The sequence below is a fragment of the Lemur catta genome, chromosome X, assembly GCF_020740605.2.
Source record: "Lemur catta isolate mLemCat1 chromosome X, mLemCat1.pri, whole genome shotgun sequence".
In the NCBI taxonomy this organism is placed as follows: Eukaryota; Metazoa; Chordata; class Mammalia; order Primates; family Lemuridae; genus Lemur; species Lemur catta.
In genome coordinates this window covers 7,776,573-7,796,078 of record NC_059155.1, presented here as the reverse complement: position 1 = coordinate 7,796,078, position 19,506 = coordinate 7,776,573, and the positions used below count along the sequence as shown (strand labels likewise).

The window sequence follows — 19,506 nt, the reverse complement described above, 5'->3', positions numbered from 1 at the left end:
TTAGGCAATGTAACTGAACATAAGACATCAATTAGAGGAATAGCAATTGGATAAGAAGTAAAAATATTTCTGTTTACAGATGGGATGTGATATTTATCTGGAAAGCTCTAGAGAATAAAAGGTAAAATTAACTCAAAGATTAAAAGAATTCAGGAAGGTAAAAATTTACAAACAGAAGTAATACCCTTCAAATACACAAACAAAAAACAGAGGATGTAATGGAAAAAACAAACACAGTCACAAAAGCAAAAAAGAAGATAAAATACTTAAGAATAAATTTCAACAAGAAATATGCAAAATCTATATGAGAACAACTTAACATTCTTGAAAGACACAAATGTAGACAAGATCAAATGGAAAGACACCCAGTATTCTTGGATGGGACAATGCAATATCATAAAGATTAATTACAGATTAATTTATAAATTTAACACAGTCTCAATGGAAATACCAAAAAACATTTTTATAGAGCTAGATGAGTTGATAATAAAGTTCACATGGAAAACAAAATTTGTAAGAATAGTTGGGGAAACCCTGAAAAAGAAAAACTGCAATTGAGACTAGCCTTACAAATAGTAAAACATATTATAAAGCCACTATAATTAATGTCATATCGGTAAATAAATGGACAGCAAGACAGAATAGAAAGTCTAGAAATGGATCCAAGTGAACAGGGAATTTTTGTATATAAGAAAAAGTGGCATCTAAAATCACAGGTGTGAAGATAAACTTTTTAATCATTGGTTTTGGGTCAGTTGGATAACCATTTGGAAAGAGAGAAAATTAGATCCATCTCAGCATACGCAAAATAAACTCTAAACTATATAGTTCTGACTTTTGACTTTTGGAACCATATTTATAATTCATATACTCCAAAGGGAAAAAAGAAGTATGGGTTAGAAAAAAATTCTGAAATGGAAAACAAACAAGAAAAATTGTCTTTCAAATGAATAATATAACCACACTAAAGTGATGTGGAGAAAAAAGGACCAAACCCAGGTAACTGTGAACACATTTTGAGTATACACTCTTGGACATATGTCCAAACTCATCAAAATGTACACATTAACTATGCAATTTTTGCATGTTAATTATACTTGATAAAAAGAACTATATTTCTATTTTTATTAGGTATAATTATCACATTAATTATACCTAATAAAAACAAGTATAAACCAATTTTAATCTCTAGTTAGTAGGCTTGTTTTTCACAATGATATAGGTTAGCAATTCTGAAACTATTTTTTGTATATTCTAAGACTGAGCAATGAGTAAACAGTGTGGATAGCAGAAGCAAGGTTTCTCTCTTTCGGAGAAAAAAGTTGCAAATATGGAAAGGGAAACTGCTAGAATGAACCCTAAGGTGTGAGAACGGAATTGGAGTTATCAGATTGAACTCATGGTTAGCTAGAAAAAGTTTCCAAGGCTGCAGCACAGAAAGGGGAACCCCCAGGTAGAGCTTGGCAGTCGCCCTGAGTTGGGAAGCTGGACCTGAGGCTCTGGGAAAGCCAAGGCAGCTTGAGTTTGCAGGGCAAAGTACTGTAGAAGGGAGAGCTGCACAGGGAGGGAACTCCAGAGATCTTTGGAGGATCCTCTTCAAGCATTCAGTTGATAACTGATCAGGGCATGTGAGTGAATAAACTACCCACAGTTAGGGAAAGAACAACCTAAAAGGATAAAAGGGAACTGACCACAAAATATACACAGGGCCAGGAATAGCACTTATTTCCAATAGCCTGAATAGAAAATCTCATAATTCTGGGGGCATCAGAGTACTAAAAAAAAGTCTTGCCTCGGTAGTGGGGAAAAATGAACTTTGTACTAAACACTGCTTTGTTTTTGCCCAATAAAGCTTAAAAGCAAGATCCGAAGAGATAAAATTGTTTCCTAGTAACTTAACAGTATCTCAAAACAAAGCCTAAGAATATTTTTAGGAATATAAATATATCTAACACCCAATAATGTAAAAATCACAATGTCTGCATCCAATCAAAAATTGCCAAGCATGCAAAGCAGCAGAAAAGTCCAATCCATGATGAGGAAAAAACATCATTTGGAAGTGACCCAGAAATAATACTGATTTAGTAATAAGAATTAGTAGACCAAGACATTATAATAGACATTATAACTAGTTTATATGTTCAGGAAGCTAGAGGAAAGATTGGACCTGTTATATAGAGACAGGAAGAAATAAAAAAAGATACAAATCAGACTTCTAGAGATGAAAATCACAATGCCTGAGATAAAAAGTACAGTGGATAGGATTGACAGTAAATTAAACATTGCAGAAGATTAGAAAACTAGAAGACAGCAATAGAAACTATACAAAATAAATCACAGACAGAAAAAAAAAACTGAAAAACAACGAACAACATCAGTGAACTGTGAGACATTGTCAAGAGGCCAACATATGTTTAATTGCAATACCTAAAAAAGAGGAGAAAATGGGACAGAAAAAACTGGTGAGAATAATAGCTGAAGTTTTTTTTTCTAAATGTGATGAAAAATACAAATCCACAGGTCTAAGAAGTTCAATGAAACCCAACCACAGGACATATGAAATCAATTACATCATGGTACACTATGATCAAATAGTTTAAAACCAGTGATAAAAAGAAAGTCTTAAAAGAAGCCCAAAAAGGGACACATTAATAGAGAGGAGCAAAGGTAAAGATGACAGCCACTTTCTTGTTGGCCAGTGGAGAAATATCTTTATAGTTCCAAAAGCAAAAAAAGGCAACCTAGAGATTTTTACCCATTGCAAATATCTTTCAAAAAATGAAGGCAAAGTAAAGACATTTTTTTAGAAATAAAAAAGTCAAAAGAATACAGTACCAACACAGCAATACTATAAGAAATATTAAAGGATGTCCTTCAAGAAGAAAGAAAATGATACCAGATGGGAAGAAATGAAGAGTACTAAAAATGGTAACTATATACGCAAATACAAAGATTTCTTTCGTATTTAAATTTCTTGAAAAGATGATCAACTGTTTAAAATAAAACTAATTAACATATTATTAATAGTTTATAACATACATACAAGTAAAATATATGACCATACTAACACAAAGGCCAGGAGGGGAGAAATGGAAGTATAATGTTGCAAGATTCTTATAGTATATGTGAACTAGTATAATATCACTTGAAGGCAGACTGTGATAAGTAAAAGATGTATATTATAAACTAGTGGTTTTTAACCAGTGGTGATTTTTCCCTGCAGGGAACATTTTGCAACATCTAGAGAAGTTTTTGATCGTGACAACGGAAGAGATGCTACTGGCATCTAGTGAGTGGAGATCAGGAATGCTGCTAAACATCCTACAATGCACAGAATAACAACCCTCACATATACACAATTATCTGACCCAAAATGTCAATAGTGCCAATGTTGAGAGATGCTGTGTTAAACCCTAAAGCAGCCACTAAAATAATACAACAAAGAACTATAGCTAATTAACCTACAAGGGAGATAAAATGGAATCAGAAAAATTATTCAATTCTGTTGAAGCGATGGGCCTTGCTAATAAAAATAAATTACTCAATTCATCCAAAAGAAAGCATAAAAAAGAAGAAAAAGTGAATAAAAATCAGAAGAGATGAACAGAAAATAGAAAGATAACAAATTTAAACCTAGCCACATCAGTAATCATATTAAATGTAAAGGGCCAACTAAAAGGCAAAGATTGTCAGATTAGATAAAAAAGAAAGACCCAACTGTGTAAGACAAGAGCCGTACTTTAAATTTAAAGACACAGGTTAAAAGTAAAAAGAGTTGGAACCCATTCTACTAAGTGAAGTATCCCAAGAATGGAAAAATAAGCACCGCATGTACTCATTATCAAATTGGTTTCACTGATCATTACCTAAGAGCACATTTAGGAATAACATTGATCGGGTGTTGGGCAGATGTGGGGGGGGAGGGGATGGCTGTATACATACATAATGAGTACGATGCGCACCGTCTAGGGGATGGACATGTTTGAAGCTCTGACTCGGGGCGGGGGGTGGAGGGGCATGGGAATATACATAAACTAAACTTTTGTACCCCCACAATATGCTGAAATAAGAATAAATAAATAAATAAATAAATAAATAAATAAATAAATAAATAAATAAAGTAAAAAGATACAATATGCTAACAATACTCAAGAAAGTTGGTGTGGCTGTACTAATATTAGACAAAGCCAATTCTGGAGCGAAGAACATCAACGGGGTTAAAGAGAAGTCCTTGCTAGAGCAATTAAACAAGAGAAGGGAATTAAGGGCATCCCCAGATGGGGACAGAAGAGATCAAACTCTCACTCTTTGCTGATGATATGATGTTATATCTAGAAAACCCCAAGGATTCAACCAAGAGACTCCTGGAATTGATAAATGAATTCAGTAAAGTCTCAGGATACAAAATAAATACACACAAATCAGAGGCATTCTTTTTTTTATTTCAGCTTATTATGGGGGTACAAAAGTTCAGGTTATATATATTGCCCATGCCCCTCCCATCCCCCAAGTCAGAGCTTCAAGCGTGTCCATTCCCCAGACAGTGCGTATTGCACTCATCATGTAGTTATACCCGCATTCCCTCCCCCCAGCTCCCCACCCCCGAGTCAGAACATTCAAGCATGATCATTCCCCAGACAGTGGGCACAACATTCATCATGTAGGTATACACCCATCCCATCCCCCCACCCCCCACTTCAGTCCGATACCCACTTGGTGTTATTCCCAAATGTGCACTTAGGTGATGATCAGGGAAACCAATTTGCTGGTGAGTACATGTGGCGCTTGTTTTTCCATTCTTGGGATACTTCACTTAATAGAATGGGTTCCAACTCTCTCCAGGAGAACAAAAGAGATTCCATATCACCGTTATTTCTTATAGCTGAGTAATACTCCATGGTATACATATACCACATTTTACTAATCCACTTACGAATTGATGGGCATTTGGGTTATTTCCACATCTTTGCAATTGTGAATTGTGCTGCTATAAACATTCGGGTGCAGGTGTCTTTTTTATAGAATGACTTTTGTTCTTTTGGGTAGATGCCCAATAATGGGACTGCTGGATCGAATGGTAGGTCTACTTGAATCTGTTTAAGGTATCTCCATATTGCTTTCCACAGAGGTTGCACTACTTTGCAGTCCCACCAGCAATTTATGAGTGTTCCTGTCTCTCCACATCCATGCCAACATGTATTGTTTGGGGACTTTTTGATAAAGGCCATTCTCACTGGAGTTAAGTGATATCTCATTGTGGTTTTGATTTGCATTTCCTTGATGATTAGAGATGTTGAGCATTTTTTCATATGTTTGTTAGCCATTCTTATATCTTTTGAAAAATTTCTATTCATGTCCTTTGCCCACTTTTTGATAGGGTTGTTCGATTTTTTCTTACTGATTTTCCTGAGTTCTAAATAGATTCTTGTTATCAGTCCTTTATCTGATGTGTAGTATGCGAAAATTTTTTCCCATTCTGTAGGTCATCTGTTTATTCTCGTGACTGTTTCTTTGGCTGTGCAGAAGCTTTTTAATTTAATCAGGTCTCATTCATTTATTTTTGTTGTTGCTGTGATTGCCTTAGAGGTCTTCTTCATAAATTCTTTGCCTAGGCCAATGTCTGTAAGAGTCTTTCTTACATTTTCTTCTAGAATTCTAATAGTTTCACACCTAAGGTTTAAGTCTGTTATCCACCGTGATTTGATTTTTGTGAGAGGTGAAAGCTGTGGGTCCTGTTTCAGTTTTCTACATGTGGCTATCCAGTTTTTCCAGCACCTTTTATTGAATAAGGAATCTTTTCCCCAGAGTATGTTTTTGTCTGCTTTGTCAAAGATTAGATGGCTATATGAGGATGGTTTTATATTTGGATTATCTGTTCTGTTCCACTGGTCTGTGTCCCTGCACTTGTGCCAATACCAAGCAGTTTTAATAACCACAGCCTTGTAGTATAGTTTGAAGTCTGACAAATTAATACCTCCCATTTTGTTTTTATTGCTTAAAATTGCTTTTGCTACACGGGGTCTTCTCTGGTTCCATACAAAGTGTAAAATTATTTTTTCTATATCTGTGAAAAATGATGTTAGTAAGTTAATAGGGATTGAATTGAATCTGTAGATCACTTTGGGTAGTATAGACATTTTAACAATGTTGATTCTTCTGATCCACAAGCATGGTATGGTTTTCCACCTGTTTACATGCTCTGCAATTTCTTTCCTCAGTGTTTCGTAGTTCTCCCTATAGAGGTCCTTTACCTCTTTAGTTAAATATATTCCTAGGTACTTTATATTTTGTTGTTGCTATTTTGAAGGGTATTGAGTCCTTAATTTGGTTCTCCATTTGACTGTTATTGGCATATAGAATGCCTCTGATTTGTGTGTATTGATTTTGTATCCCGAGACTTTACTGAATTCATTGATCAATTCCAGGAGTCTCTTGGTTGAATCCTTGGGGTTTTCCAGATATAACATCATATCATCAGCAAAGAGTGAGAGTTTGATCTCTTCTTTCCCTATTTGGACTCCCTTGATTCTGCTCTCTTGCCTGATAGCTCTTGCAAGGACTTCCAATACTATATTGAAAAGTAATGGGGACAGTGGGCAGCTGTGTCTGGTTCCAGTTCTAAGTGGGAATGCTTTCAATTTTTCCCCATTGAGTATGATGTTGGCTGTGGGTTTGTCATATATGGCTTGTATCATTTTTAGGTAGGTCCCGTCTATGCCTATTTTGTTAAGCGTTCTTATCATAAAAGAGTGTTGAATTTTGTCAAATGCTTTTTCTGCATCTATTGAAAGGATCATATGGTCTTTATTTTTGCTTCTATTTATGTGGTGAATTACATTTATAGATTTGCATATGTTAAACCATCCCTGCATCTCAGAGGCATTCTTATACATCAATAACAGTCAAGCCAAAATTCAAATCAAAAACACAGTACCTTTTACAGTAGCCTCAAAGAAAATTAAATATGTCGGTATATATTTAATGAAAGAGGTGAGAGATATATACAGGGAAAACTACGAAACACTAAGAAAAGAAATTGTAGAAGATGTAACCAGATAGAAAAATCTATCTTGCTCATGGATTGGTAGAATCAACACTGTTAAAATGTCCATACGATCTAAAGTGATCTACAGAATTAATGCAATCCCTATCAAAGTACCATCATCATTCTTTACAGATCTAGAAAAAATAATTCTATGTTTTTTTTTCTTGAACATCTCATCAGAGCATGTATCTTTATTTTTTAAGTTTGTACAAAATATAGAAAATATTTATTTTATGTCTTTTGAGCATACAAACCAGAAACATGTCTTTATTGTACTTTCATCCCTCAGTTGAAATATTTTGAAAAACATTATTTTTTTTATTTCAAAATATTAAAGGGGTACAAATGCCCTTGTTACATGGACACCTTTTATAATGCTTAAGTTGGAGCTTTTAGTGTGCTCATCACCTGAATAGTGTTCATTGTACCTGATAGGCAGGTTTTTCCCTCTCTCCTCTTCTCCCCACTTCTTGATTGCCTGTGACCTTTACATCTCATTGTGCTCATCAGTTAGTTCCCATTATTAGAGAGTACATGTGGTGTTTGTTTGGAAAAACATTATTAATGCTCTTAATATTCCTCTGAAATACATTTTAAGAAGTTATATATAACTTATATATAACTTCATAATTGGACAAATAGTCTTATAAATATGATATTAAGTCTTATCCAGATTTTATGTTAATGTCAAGTAATTTTCTAACTGTGCTGCTCATGTGACAAATTAGCCCCAATGATTTCAATATTAGATTGCTTTATATTTTCTCAGAAATTAGTATATATAGGCAAGTTATATATTTAGGAATATTACAGACTATGGCACTATAAAAACATGATGTTATTTCAGGAGATAAATTTTTTCAATAGACTTTTAAATCACATATAATTTTTTCAACAATTCATGCCTTAAAAAATATTTTATCAATATACACAGATTGCCTAAAAAATGAATCATAGCATAGGGTCAAACATTATAAATGGCAAGCCTCTCTTAAATCATCTTTTATATCACAAAGGTAGAGAAGGAGTTATTTTCTCAGTGGTTGGATGTATAGTCAATAATTTACAAGATTTAAGTTGATAAAACATTTTATATGCTAAAGCTCAATGTGCCCACTTGTGCTAAATAGTTTATTGTGCCTTGAGCTTCTCATATATTCTGAAACGTGACTTAAGGAAAAATGGAGTCTCTTCTTTGGGGGGTGGTTTATTTCAGGATATTATGAGGGTACAAATATTTTGGTTACATTTTACGCCTTTGCCTCACCCAAGTGAGGATTAGAGGCATTCCCTTCCCCGCTACAATGCTCACCGTGTCTGTGACCATTAGTTGCAAGTTACCCCCCCAATCCCCTAATCCCTGCAGAATATTACTACCTTGTGAACACCATAGTGTTGATCAGTTAGTGCCAATTTGATGGCGCGTACATGTGGAGCCTATTCCTCTGATCTTGTGATACCTCACTTCGGATAATGGGCTCAAGCTCTATCCAGGAAAATATAAGAGGTGCTAGATCACTATCGTTTCTTATAATTGAGTAATATTCCATTGTATACATAGATCAAATTTTAATAATCCACTCATGAATTGACGGGCACTTGGGTTGTTTCCACATCCTTGCAATAGTGAATTGTGCTGCCATAAACATTTGGGTGCAGATGTCTTTATTATAGAATGTCTTTTGCTCTTTTGGGTAGATGCCTAATAGTGCTATTGCTGGATCCAATGGTATTTCTATTTTTAGCTCTTTGAGGTATCTCCAAATTCTTTTCCACCAGAGGTTGCACTAATTTGCAGTCCCACCAGCAGTGTAAGAGTGTTCCTGTTTCTCCACATCCTCACCAGCATTTGTTGTTTTGGGATTTTTTGATAGAGGCCAATCTCACTGGGGTTAGGTGATATCTCATTGTGGTTTTGATTTGCATTTCTCTAATGATTAGAGATGTTGAGCACTTTTTATATGTTTGCTGGCCATTATTCTGTCTTCTTTTGAAAAGTTTATGTTCATTTCCTTTGCCCATTTATTGATGTTTGATTTTTTTCTTGTTTATTTTTTTCAGTTCTAGATAGATTCTCGTTATCAGCCCTTTACCGGATGTGTAGAGAGCAAATATTTTCTCCCATTCTGTAGGCTGTCTATTCACTCTAATGATAGTTTCCTTGGCTGTGCAAAAGCTTTTTAATTTGATCAGATCCCAATTATTTATTTTTGTTGCTGCAGTGATTGCTTTGAGGGTCTTCTTCAAAAATTCTCTGCCTAGGCCCATGTCTGAAAGGGTTTTCCCAACATCTTCTTCTAGAATCCTTAAGGTTTCATGCCTTAGGTTTAAGTCTGTCATCCATCTTGAATTGATTTTTGTGAGAGGTGGGGATCCAGTTTCATTCTTCTGCATGTAGCTATCCAGTTTTCCCAGCACCATTTATTGAAAAGAGATTCTTTTCCCCAGTGTGTATTTTTGTCTGCTTTGTCAAAGATTAGATTACTATATGCGGATGGTTTCATCTCTAGATTCTCAGTCCTGTTCCAAATATCTAAGTCTCTGTTCTTGTGTGAGTACCATGCTGTTTTAGTTACTATAGCCTTGTAGTACAGCTTGAAGTCTGGTAGACCGATGCCTCCCACAATGAGGTATCACGTAACCCCAGTGAGATTGGCCTCTATCAAAAAATCCCAAAACAACAAATGCTGGTGAGGATGTGGAGAAACAGGAACACTCTTACACTGCTGGTGGGACTGCAAATTAGTGCAACCTCTGGTGGAAAAGAATTTGGAGATACCTCAAAGAGCTAAAAATAGAAATACCATTGGATCCAGCAATAGCACTATTAGGCATCTACCCAAAAGAGCAAAAGACATTCTATAATAAAGACATCTGCACCCAAATGTTTATGGCAGCACAATTCACTATTGCAAGGATGTGGAAACAACCCAAGTGCCCGTCAATTCATGAGTGGATTATTAAAATTTGGTCTATGTATACAATGGAATATTACTCAATTATAAGAAACGACAGTGATCTAGCACCTCTTATATTTTCCTGGATAGAGCTTGAGCTCATTATCCGAAGTGAGGTATCACAAGATCAGAGGAATAGGCTCCACATGTACTCGCCATCAAATTGGCATTGACTGATCAGCACTATGGTGCTCACAAGGTAGTAATATTCTCCAGGGATTAGGGGGTTGGAGGGGGCGGTAAACTCATAACTAACGGATGTGGTGAGTGTTGTAGGGGGGAGAGGGCACGCCTCAAATGATGGTTTGGGTGTGGCAAAGTCATAACATGTAACCAAAAAGGTTTGTACCCCCATAATATCCTGAAATTGAAAAAAAAAAACAGTACACAAAGCTAAAAAAAAGAGGGAAATTTCAGTGACAAAAAGGTCAATTTGTAAGAAAGACATAATCTTAAACATGTATACATCTAATAACGGAGCTTCAGAAGATATTAATTAAAAACTGATAGAACTAAGAGAAGAAATAGACAAATTCACAATTATAGTCACAGATTTCAATATACCCCTCTCAATAACTGATAGAACAAATGGACAAAAATATAAGGATAAAAACTTAAACAACACTATAAAACAACTTGACCTAATTGATATTTGTAGCATACTCTACCCGACAGCACAATACATATCCTTTTCAAGTGTAGACACAAAAATATTCACCTATATAGACCATATTCTGGGCCATAAAACACTCTCAATAATTTAAAAAGTATTCAAGTCACATAAAGTTTTTTTTTCTGACCACAGTAGAATTAAATTAGAAATCAATAATAGGAAAATATTAGGAAAATCCCAAAGTATTTAGAAACTGAATAACACACTTATAAATAATTTGTGGATCAATAAGAAAGCCAAAAGGAAAATTAAAAAGTATTTTAAGCTGAATAGAAACAAAAACACATACCAAAACTTGTGGGATACAATTAAAGCAGTACATAGAAGGAAATTGATAGCACTCAACACTTACATAAGAAGAAAGGTCTCAAATCAATGAACTCAACTTCCATCTACCTTAAAAAACTAGAAAAAGAACAAATGAACTTCAAAGTAAGCAGAAGGAAGGAAATAACATAGATTAGAGTGGACATAAATGGAACAGTAAATAGAAAAATAGAGAAAATAAATGAAACCAATGATTTTTTGAGATATTCAGTAAAATTATTATGTCTGTATAGTCAGACTTACCAGAAAAAAGATACAAATTATCAATATAAGGATGAGAGAGAAGACTTGAATTACCAATATAGGAATGAGAAAGATGACATTACTATAGATTTTATAGATAACAAAAGGATAAGAGACTATTATGAACATGTTTCAAGGAGCACAAGGAAACTTTTAGAGGTGAGGGACATTTTTATTATCTTGATGATAGCAATGGTTTCACAGGTGTATACATGTCAAAACTTATCAAATTGTATATTTTAAACATGTGCATTTTATCATGTCAATTGTATCTCAGTGAAGCTGTTAAAAAAATAAAACAAACCAAGGTTCTTTGGAGAAATGCTGAATCCAGGCTGGGTACTGGAAAGAAAAAGATGAACCTGGAACATCTTGTGCCAGAAACTCAGGTAGTACTCAAAGAAGGATGGAAACGTGTCAAAAGAACACAGGAGGAGCTTCAACTAGTTGATTCTGAAATGATGTGCCTCAAAATAACTAATGATAGTAGTGGATTAAACCCACTGAATAAAATAAGAATTCAGGTGTTCATACTAATATCCAATATAAATAAGTAAATGAATAACCAAATGGGAAGAAAGGAAAACTCTTTCATGGAGTAGAATGCCACCTAGTAAATATAGAAGGAATGATGGAATTAGAACATTGCCATTTGATAGCCATCTTAGTAATAAATAATTTAGTAAAGAATCATTGATGAATGATAAAACTCCCCACAAGGTACAGTCATTCCTCAGTATCTGTGGGGGCTTAGTCTTGACCTCCTGCAGACACCAAAATCCTTAAATGCTCAAGTCCCTGATATTTGCATATAACCTATGTTAATCCCCCCATATACTTTAAATCATCTCTAGATTTCTTGTAATACATAATACAATGTAATGCCATGTAAATAGTTATTATATTATATTGTGTATAGAATAATTACTAGAAAAAGTCTGTATATGTTTAATACAGACACAATTTATTTTCAAATATTTTCTATTAGTGGTTGCTTGAATCCATGGATATGGAACCCACAGATATGGAGGGTAGACTGTATTTATTAATTTCAAAGGGAAGAATAGTAACTTTAAAGTGGAAAAACCTACCAGACACTACCTTAAGCACATGGTCAAAGTTATTAATAAAATCACCAGTAATGGAACAAATTTGTGCCTTATGATACAAATCACCAAGAACACATCACTTCAGTATTGCCAAAAGTGCATAATCTGCATCTAATCATGAGAAAACATGAACAAATCCAAAATGAGGGATTTTCTAAAATAACTGGTCTGTAGTCTTCAAAAACGTTAAGGTCACAAAAGACATAGAACTATTTCAGATCAAAAGAGACTAAATAGCCAAGACAATTATAGGCAATGGGTGAAATCTGGACTGCATCCTGGACCAGAATAAAGATTTTTTTATTCTGTTATAAGGGATATTAGGAAAATTGGTGACATTTGAATACTATCTGTGGATTAGATAATAGTATTATTTGGATTTTAATTTCCTGATATTGACAATTATATTGTGGTTATATAAGAGAATGTCCTTGTTCTTTAAGAAATGCCTAAGGAAATGCCTTAATGTATGCAACTTATTCTCAAAGGGTTCAGGAAAAATATACATACATATAAAGAGAAAAAAATGATAATGGAAATGTGACAGAATTCTGACATTTGGGGAGTTTGCAAGAGGGGTATACAAGAATCCTTTGTACTATTCTTACCACTTTTCTGTAAATCTGAAATTATTTCAAAACAGAACACTAAAAGAACTTTAAGAGTAATAACAAAAAATTGATACAGTAAGGACAATTTCTAAGACAGAAAAATAAGGTAACAAAAAACTCAATCAATCCAACAAGTGGCAGGAAAGGGGAAAAGAATTAAATTGACAGCATGGCAAACAGAAAGCAAAAAGGATAATGGCAGGAATACTGCCACATACATCAGCAATAGTAATAAAATGAATGCATTACACTCACCTATTAAAAGACAGATGTTCTGATTGTTTAAAACCAAATAATTCAAGATCATGTAATATTTTACAAGAGACATGCCTGAAACAAAATAACTGAGGAAGGTTGAAAATAAAGGAACAGAAAAGGTTATAACAGGCAAATAAATGCTAATGACAAGAACTACAATATGCAATAGTCAGTGGCAGAGATTGCTGGCTGCCTATTTCAAATGTTCATTCTCACCTTCCTCCTTGATAACAAAATGCCAAGTTTTAGCCAAGACTGAGCTACCTGAAGCAAAAGACTAGATTTCCTAGCCTCCTTGGTAGCTTAGGGTAGGGCCACTTGACTAAGTTCTGCAAATGAGATGGAAGTAGAATTGTTTTCTGGGACTTCTAGGAAGGTCACTTATTGGAAATCAGCTGAGCTGGGACAGGACCCTTTTTGTCCTCCTACCTTTCCTCTTCCTTCTGGCCCTCAATGGAGATGTGCTGGCTGGAGTTCCAGAAGTCTCGTGGACCATGAGGGGACCTTAGGATGGAAACCATATACCAAGATGGTGAAGCAGAAGAGAGGAGCCTGGGTCCCTGATGACATTGCAGAGCCCTGGGATATCTATCTCCAGATTTCTTTTACCCAAGAAAGAAATAACCTTTCTTGTTTAAATTCATTTTAGTTCTTAATTTTTTAAAAATATATGCTGCTGAAACTAATTCTGACAGGATTAACAGTATTCTTTAGAAAGAAACAATTCAAGGAATAAATAAATAAGTAGGACAGAGAGGGCTATTTCATATTGTATAAAGGAAAACACAGCAGAAAAAAATAATAGTTATGACCTTTATACATTATACACTAACAGAACAGCTTCAAAGGATATAAAGCTAACCCTGACTAAAGTATGAGAAGTGGACAAATTTAATTGTGATGGGAGGTTTATACACATCCCTCTGAGATGTCTACAATCAAAACTACAAGCATTGAGGAAAGATATAAGGATTGGTATAGTACAACGTAAGCTTATTCTAACAGGATGTAAAGAACTTATACCCAAGAGAAATTACATGTATTTTCAACCCATATGAAAAAGTCACAAAAATTGACTGTTTTGAGTCAAGAGTCAGCAAACTTTTAAGGTTAAGTATTTTCAGGCTGTGTGTACCACAAGATCTCTGTTACAACCACTCAGCTCTGCAGTCATAGCTGGAAAGGAGTCATAGACAATATGTAAACAAATGGGTGTGGTTATGTTCCAATAAAACTTGATTTATAAATATAGGCCTCAGGCCAATCTAGCCTACAAGCTATAGTTTGTGGACCCCCATTCTAGGTAACAAAGGAAATACTGTAAAAAATATCCATAAAGCTGATATCACACAGGCCACACTTACCATAATGTATTATTAAATATTAACATAATATCACCCCCCAAAAAATCCCTACACACCTGGAAATTTAAAAACACACTTCTAAATAACTCTTGGGTTGAAAAGAAAATAAAAATGTAATATACAAATGATTTTCAGGTAAACAAACAAAAAACATTGGAACTATTGTACTATATTACATATCAAAACTCATGGGGCCAAAGTGAGGAGGAAAACTTATGCCCTTAAATGTATTTACTAGAAAACAATAAAGACAGAAAATAAACTTAGTTTTCACTTCAAGAATTTAGAATAAAAATAAGACTAGAACAATAAAACACAAAAAGAAGAAATAATAGAGAGAGAAATGCAGAAACTTAAAAAAAAAACCCACAAAGCTAAGAAACTGAGTTGATCAAGAAAACCTAAAGCTGGTCCTTTGAAAAGATGAGTAAAATAGATAAATCTCTAGCAATAGAATCAAGAAAAGAGAGAAAACACAAATAAACAATATTAACAATGGAAAAGGGGACATACAGAGAGATCGCACACAATCATTCACTCAACAAATATTTACTGAGTAGCTACTATGTGGCAGGCCCGGCTGCAGGTATTATGGGTACAGCAGTAAGCAAGACAGAAAAAGTCCTCCTGTTATGGAGACAAAAATCTAATAGAGGGAAGGAGAGGCGATAAATAACAAATGAATAAGTAATTTAAATTAGTGATAAGTGCTACAAAGAAAATGAAATAAATAAATAAAAATAAACTACATATATCTTTAAGTCAAAACAATTGAAAACTTAGATAAAATAAATGGACAATTTCCTAGGAAACTATATATTACCATAATTGACTCAAAAAGGTGAAAACATGGGGAAAAACTCCCAAAACCCAAAAAAGAAATGAAATTGGTGAGGAAAAATCAATTCCATAGAAGACACTGGGCCAAGGTGGGGTTTGTTGTTTTTGTTTTTGTTTTTTTTTTACATTTAATAGCCTTTTATTACTCATTGATTTTTTTTAAATCTGTTTTATTTTGAGTAACAGTAAAGATTTGTTTAAATGAAAGAAAGCATTTTACAGTATGGGGTTTTTTTTTTTTGTCCCAATTTTTTTATTGTAGTAAAATACACATAACAAAATTTACTATCTTAATCATTTTTAAGTATATATACTTCATTGGTACTAAATATATTAACAATGTTGTGCAACCATCACCACCATACATCTTCATCTTATAAAACTGACACTCTATACCCATTAAGCAATAATTCCCCATTACACCCTCCCCCGAGCCCCGGAAAACCACTAATCTACTCTGTCTCTGATTCTGACTACCCCAAGTACTACTTCATATAAGTGGAATCATACAGTATTTGTTCTTTTGTGACTAAATTATTTCACTTAGCATATTGTTCGCAAGGTTCATCCATGTTGTAGCATATCACAGAATCTCCTTCCTTTTAAAGGTTGAATAATATTCCATTGTATATTTTATCACATTTTGTTTACCCATTCATCTGTTGGTGAACACCTGAGTTGTTTCCATATTTTAGCTATTGTGAATGATGCTGCTACGAACATGGATGTACAGCTATCTCTTAGAGACTGTTTTCAATTCTTTTGGGTGTATACCAAAATAAAGAATTACTGAATAATATGGTAATTCTAGTCTTAATTTCTTGAGAAAACACCATAGTGTTTTCTATACCAACTGTATCATTTTACCTTCCCACCAACAGTGTACAAGTTTTCCAATTTTTCCACATCTTTGTCAACACTTGCCATTTTCTGTTTTTGTTTTTTTTTTTCAAATGCACCATCTAGGGGATGGACGCACTTGAAGCTCTGACTCGGGTGGGGCAAGGGCAATATATGTAACCTAAACATCTGTACTCCCGTAATATGCTGAAATAAATAAAAGAATAAATAAATGTAGCTATCCTAATGGATGTAAAGTGGTGTCTCACCATAGTTTTGATTTGCATTTCCCTAATGGTTAGTGATGTTTGCATCTTTTTATGTGCTTATTAGCCATTTATATACTTTCTTGTAGAAATTTCTATTCCAGTCTTTTGCTCTTTTTTCTCCCCCAGCTTTACTAAGGTATAAGTGACAAATAATATATTTAAGGTATATAGCTTTATGTTTTGATATATGTATATGTTATAAAATGATTGCTACAATTAAACATATTAATCACCACATGGATTTACCATTTTTGTGTGTGGTGAGAAAACTTAAAATCTACTCTTTTAGCAAATTTCAAGTATACATTATTAACTATAGTTACCATACCATACATTAGAGCAATACCTTAATCATTTCAAAACTGAAAGTTGTACTCTTTGACCAAAATTGTCCCATTTCCCCACCCTCTGCCCCTGGCAACTACCTTTTTACTCTCAGTTTCTATGAGCTTAACTTCTTTAGATTCCACATATAAATGAGATCATGCAATATTTGTCTTTCTTGGGTCTGGCTTATTTCACTTAGCATAAAGTTCTCTAGATTCATCTTTGTTGGTGTAAATGACAAGATTTCCTTTTTAAAGACTGAATAATATTCCATTGTCTGTGTGTGCATGTATACATATATGCACATACATACTCATATATACTCATATATGTGACATATATGGTCATATATACATATATATGAGATTTTCCCTATCCATTCATCAACATTTAGGTTGTTTCCATATTTGGCTGTTGCAAGTGATGCTGCAGTTAACATGGGAGTGCATCATCTTTTCAAGATATTGATTTCAATTCTATTGGGTATATTCCCAGAAGTGGGATTGCTGGATCATATAGTAGTTCTATTTTTAGTTTTTTGAGGAATCTCCATGCTGTTTTTGCATAATGGCTTGTACCCACCAACAGTGTATAAGGGTTCTCTTTTCTTGACATTCTCACCAACACTTATCCCTTGTCATTTTGATAATAGCCATCCTAACAGGTGTGAAGTGATATCTCATTACAGTTTTGATCTGCATTTCCCTGATAGTGATGGTGAGTACCTTTATGTGTACTTATTGGCTATTTGTATGTCTTCTTTGGAAAAATGTCTATTCAGATCCTTTGCCCATTTATTAATGATTTTTTTTATTTTTTGGGGGGGGTTTGAGTTGTATGAGTTCCTTATATACTTTGGATATTAGCCTCCTATAGGATATATGGTTTGCAAATAGGTTACCTTCTCATTATATTGTTTCCTTTGCTTTGCAGACCTTTTATTGTGATATAGTCCCACCTATTTTTGCTTTCGTTGCCTGTGCCTTTGGAGTCATATTCATACAATCTTTGCCAAGACCAATGTCAAGGAGCTTTTCCCCTATGTTTTTCTCTAGTAGTTTTATAGTTTGAGGCCTCACATGTTAAGTCTTTAATTCATTTTGAGTTGATTTTTATATATGTGTGAGAGATAAGGATCCAATTACATTATTTTGCATGTGAATATCCAGTTTCCCTAATCCCATTTATTGAAGAGACTATCCTCTCCCCATTGTTTATTCTTGGCACCTTTGTGGAAGGTTAGTTGGCTGCATATGCGTGAGTTTATTTCTGTCTATGTGTCTGTTTTTATGCCAGTACCATACTGATTTATTATAACTTTATAATATACTTTGAAATCACACAATGGGATTCTTCCAGCTGTGTTCTTCTTTCTCAAGATTACTTTGGCTATTCAGGTACTTTTGTTGCTCCATATGAATTTTAGGGTTGTTTTTTCTATTTCTGTGAAAAATATTATTGGAATTTTGACAGGGATTGCAATGAATCTGTAGATAACATTGGGTAATATTATATGGGAAGTAGTATCTCATTATGGTTTTTATTTGCATTCCCTAATGATTTGGGGCAGCTTTTCATGTGCTTATTGGCCATTTTTATATCTTCCTTGGAGAAATGTCTATTCAGGTCCTTTACCCATTTTTAAAAGTTTAGGTGAAATTCACATAACATAAAATTAACCATTTTAAAGTGAACAATTCAGAGGCATTTACTGCATTCACAGCGTTGTACAAACACCACCTCTATCTAGTTCAAAAACATTTTCATCACTCCAAAATAAAACATGAACACATTAAGCAGTTACTTGCCATTCTTTCCTCCCACCAGCCTATGCCAACCACCAATCTTCTGTCTTTGTGGATTTAGCTATTCTGGATACTTCCTATAAATGAAATCATAGCAATATGTGACTTTTATGTGACCTCTTTCACTTAACATGTTTTTGAGATTCTTCTAGATCAGAGCATATTTCCGTACCTCATTCCTTTTTTATGAATGAGTAGTATTTCATTGAATGGATATACAGTCATGTGTCACTTAATAATGAAGATACATTCTGCGAAATGCATTGTTCGGTGATTTCTTCGTTGTGTAAACATCAGAGAGTGTACTTACACAAACCTAGATGATACAGCCTACTACACACCTATATTATATGGTATAGTCTATTGCTCCTAGGCTACAAATCTGAACAGCATGTTACTGTACTGAGCAGTATAGGCAGTTATAACACAATGGTATTTGTGTATCTAAACATAGGAAGGGTACAGAAAAAATATGATATAAAAGATAAAAATGATATGCCTGTATAGGATACTTACCATGAATAGAGGAACTTGCAGGACTTGGAAGCTGCTCTGGGTGAGTGAGTGGTGAGTGAGTGACTGAATGTGAAGGATAAGGATATTACTGTACACTACTGTAGACTTTATAAATGCTCTATACTTAGGCTACACTAAATTTATTTTTAAAAAGCTTTCTTCTCTCCATAATAAATTAACCTTTGCTTACTGTAACTTTGTTACTTTTATAAACTTTAATTTTTTAAAAAATGTTTAGACTGTATCATAATAACACTTAAGTCAAAATAAAAACACATTGTAAAGCTGTACAAAAATATTTTCTTTATATCCTTATTCTATA

The 19,506-nt window shown here is 34.0% G+C and overlaps 1 protein-coding gene across 3 annotated transcripts in view; it reads right to left on the bottom strand.

Moving 5' to 3' along the window:
- Positions 1-19,506, bottom strand: part of BRCC3 (BRCA1/BRCA2-containing complex subunit 3) — a 74,805-nt gene that overhangs the window by 17,596 nt on the left and 37,703 nt on the right. For 2 of the 3 annotated variants that reach the window (XM_045538941.1, XM_045538942.1), the window contains exon 8: positions 13,653-13,727. The exons of the other annotated variant lie outside the window; for it this stretch is intronic. In XM_045538941.1, the coding sequence (XP_045394897.1) occupies positions 13,653-13,727 (75 nt within the window). The remainder of the gene's footprint in view (positions 1-13,652; positions 13,728-19,506) is intronic. 3 annotated transcript variants of the gene reach the window in all.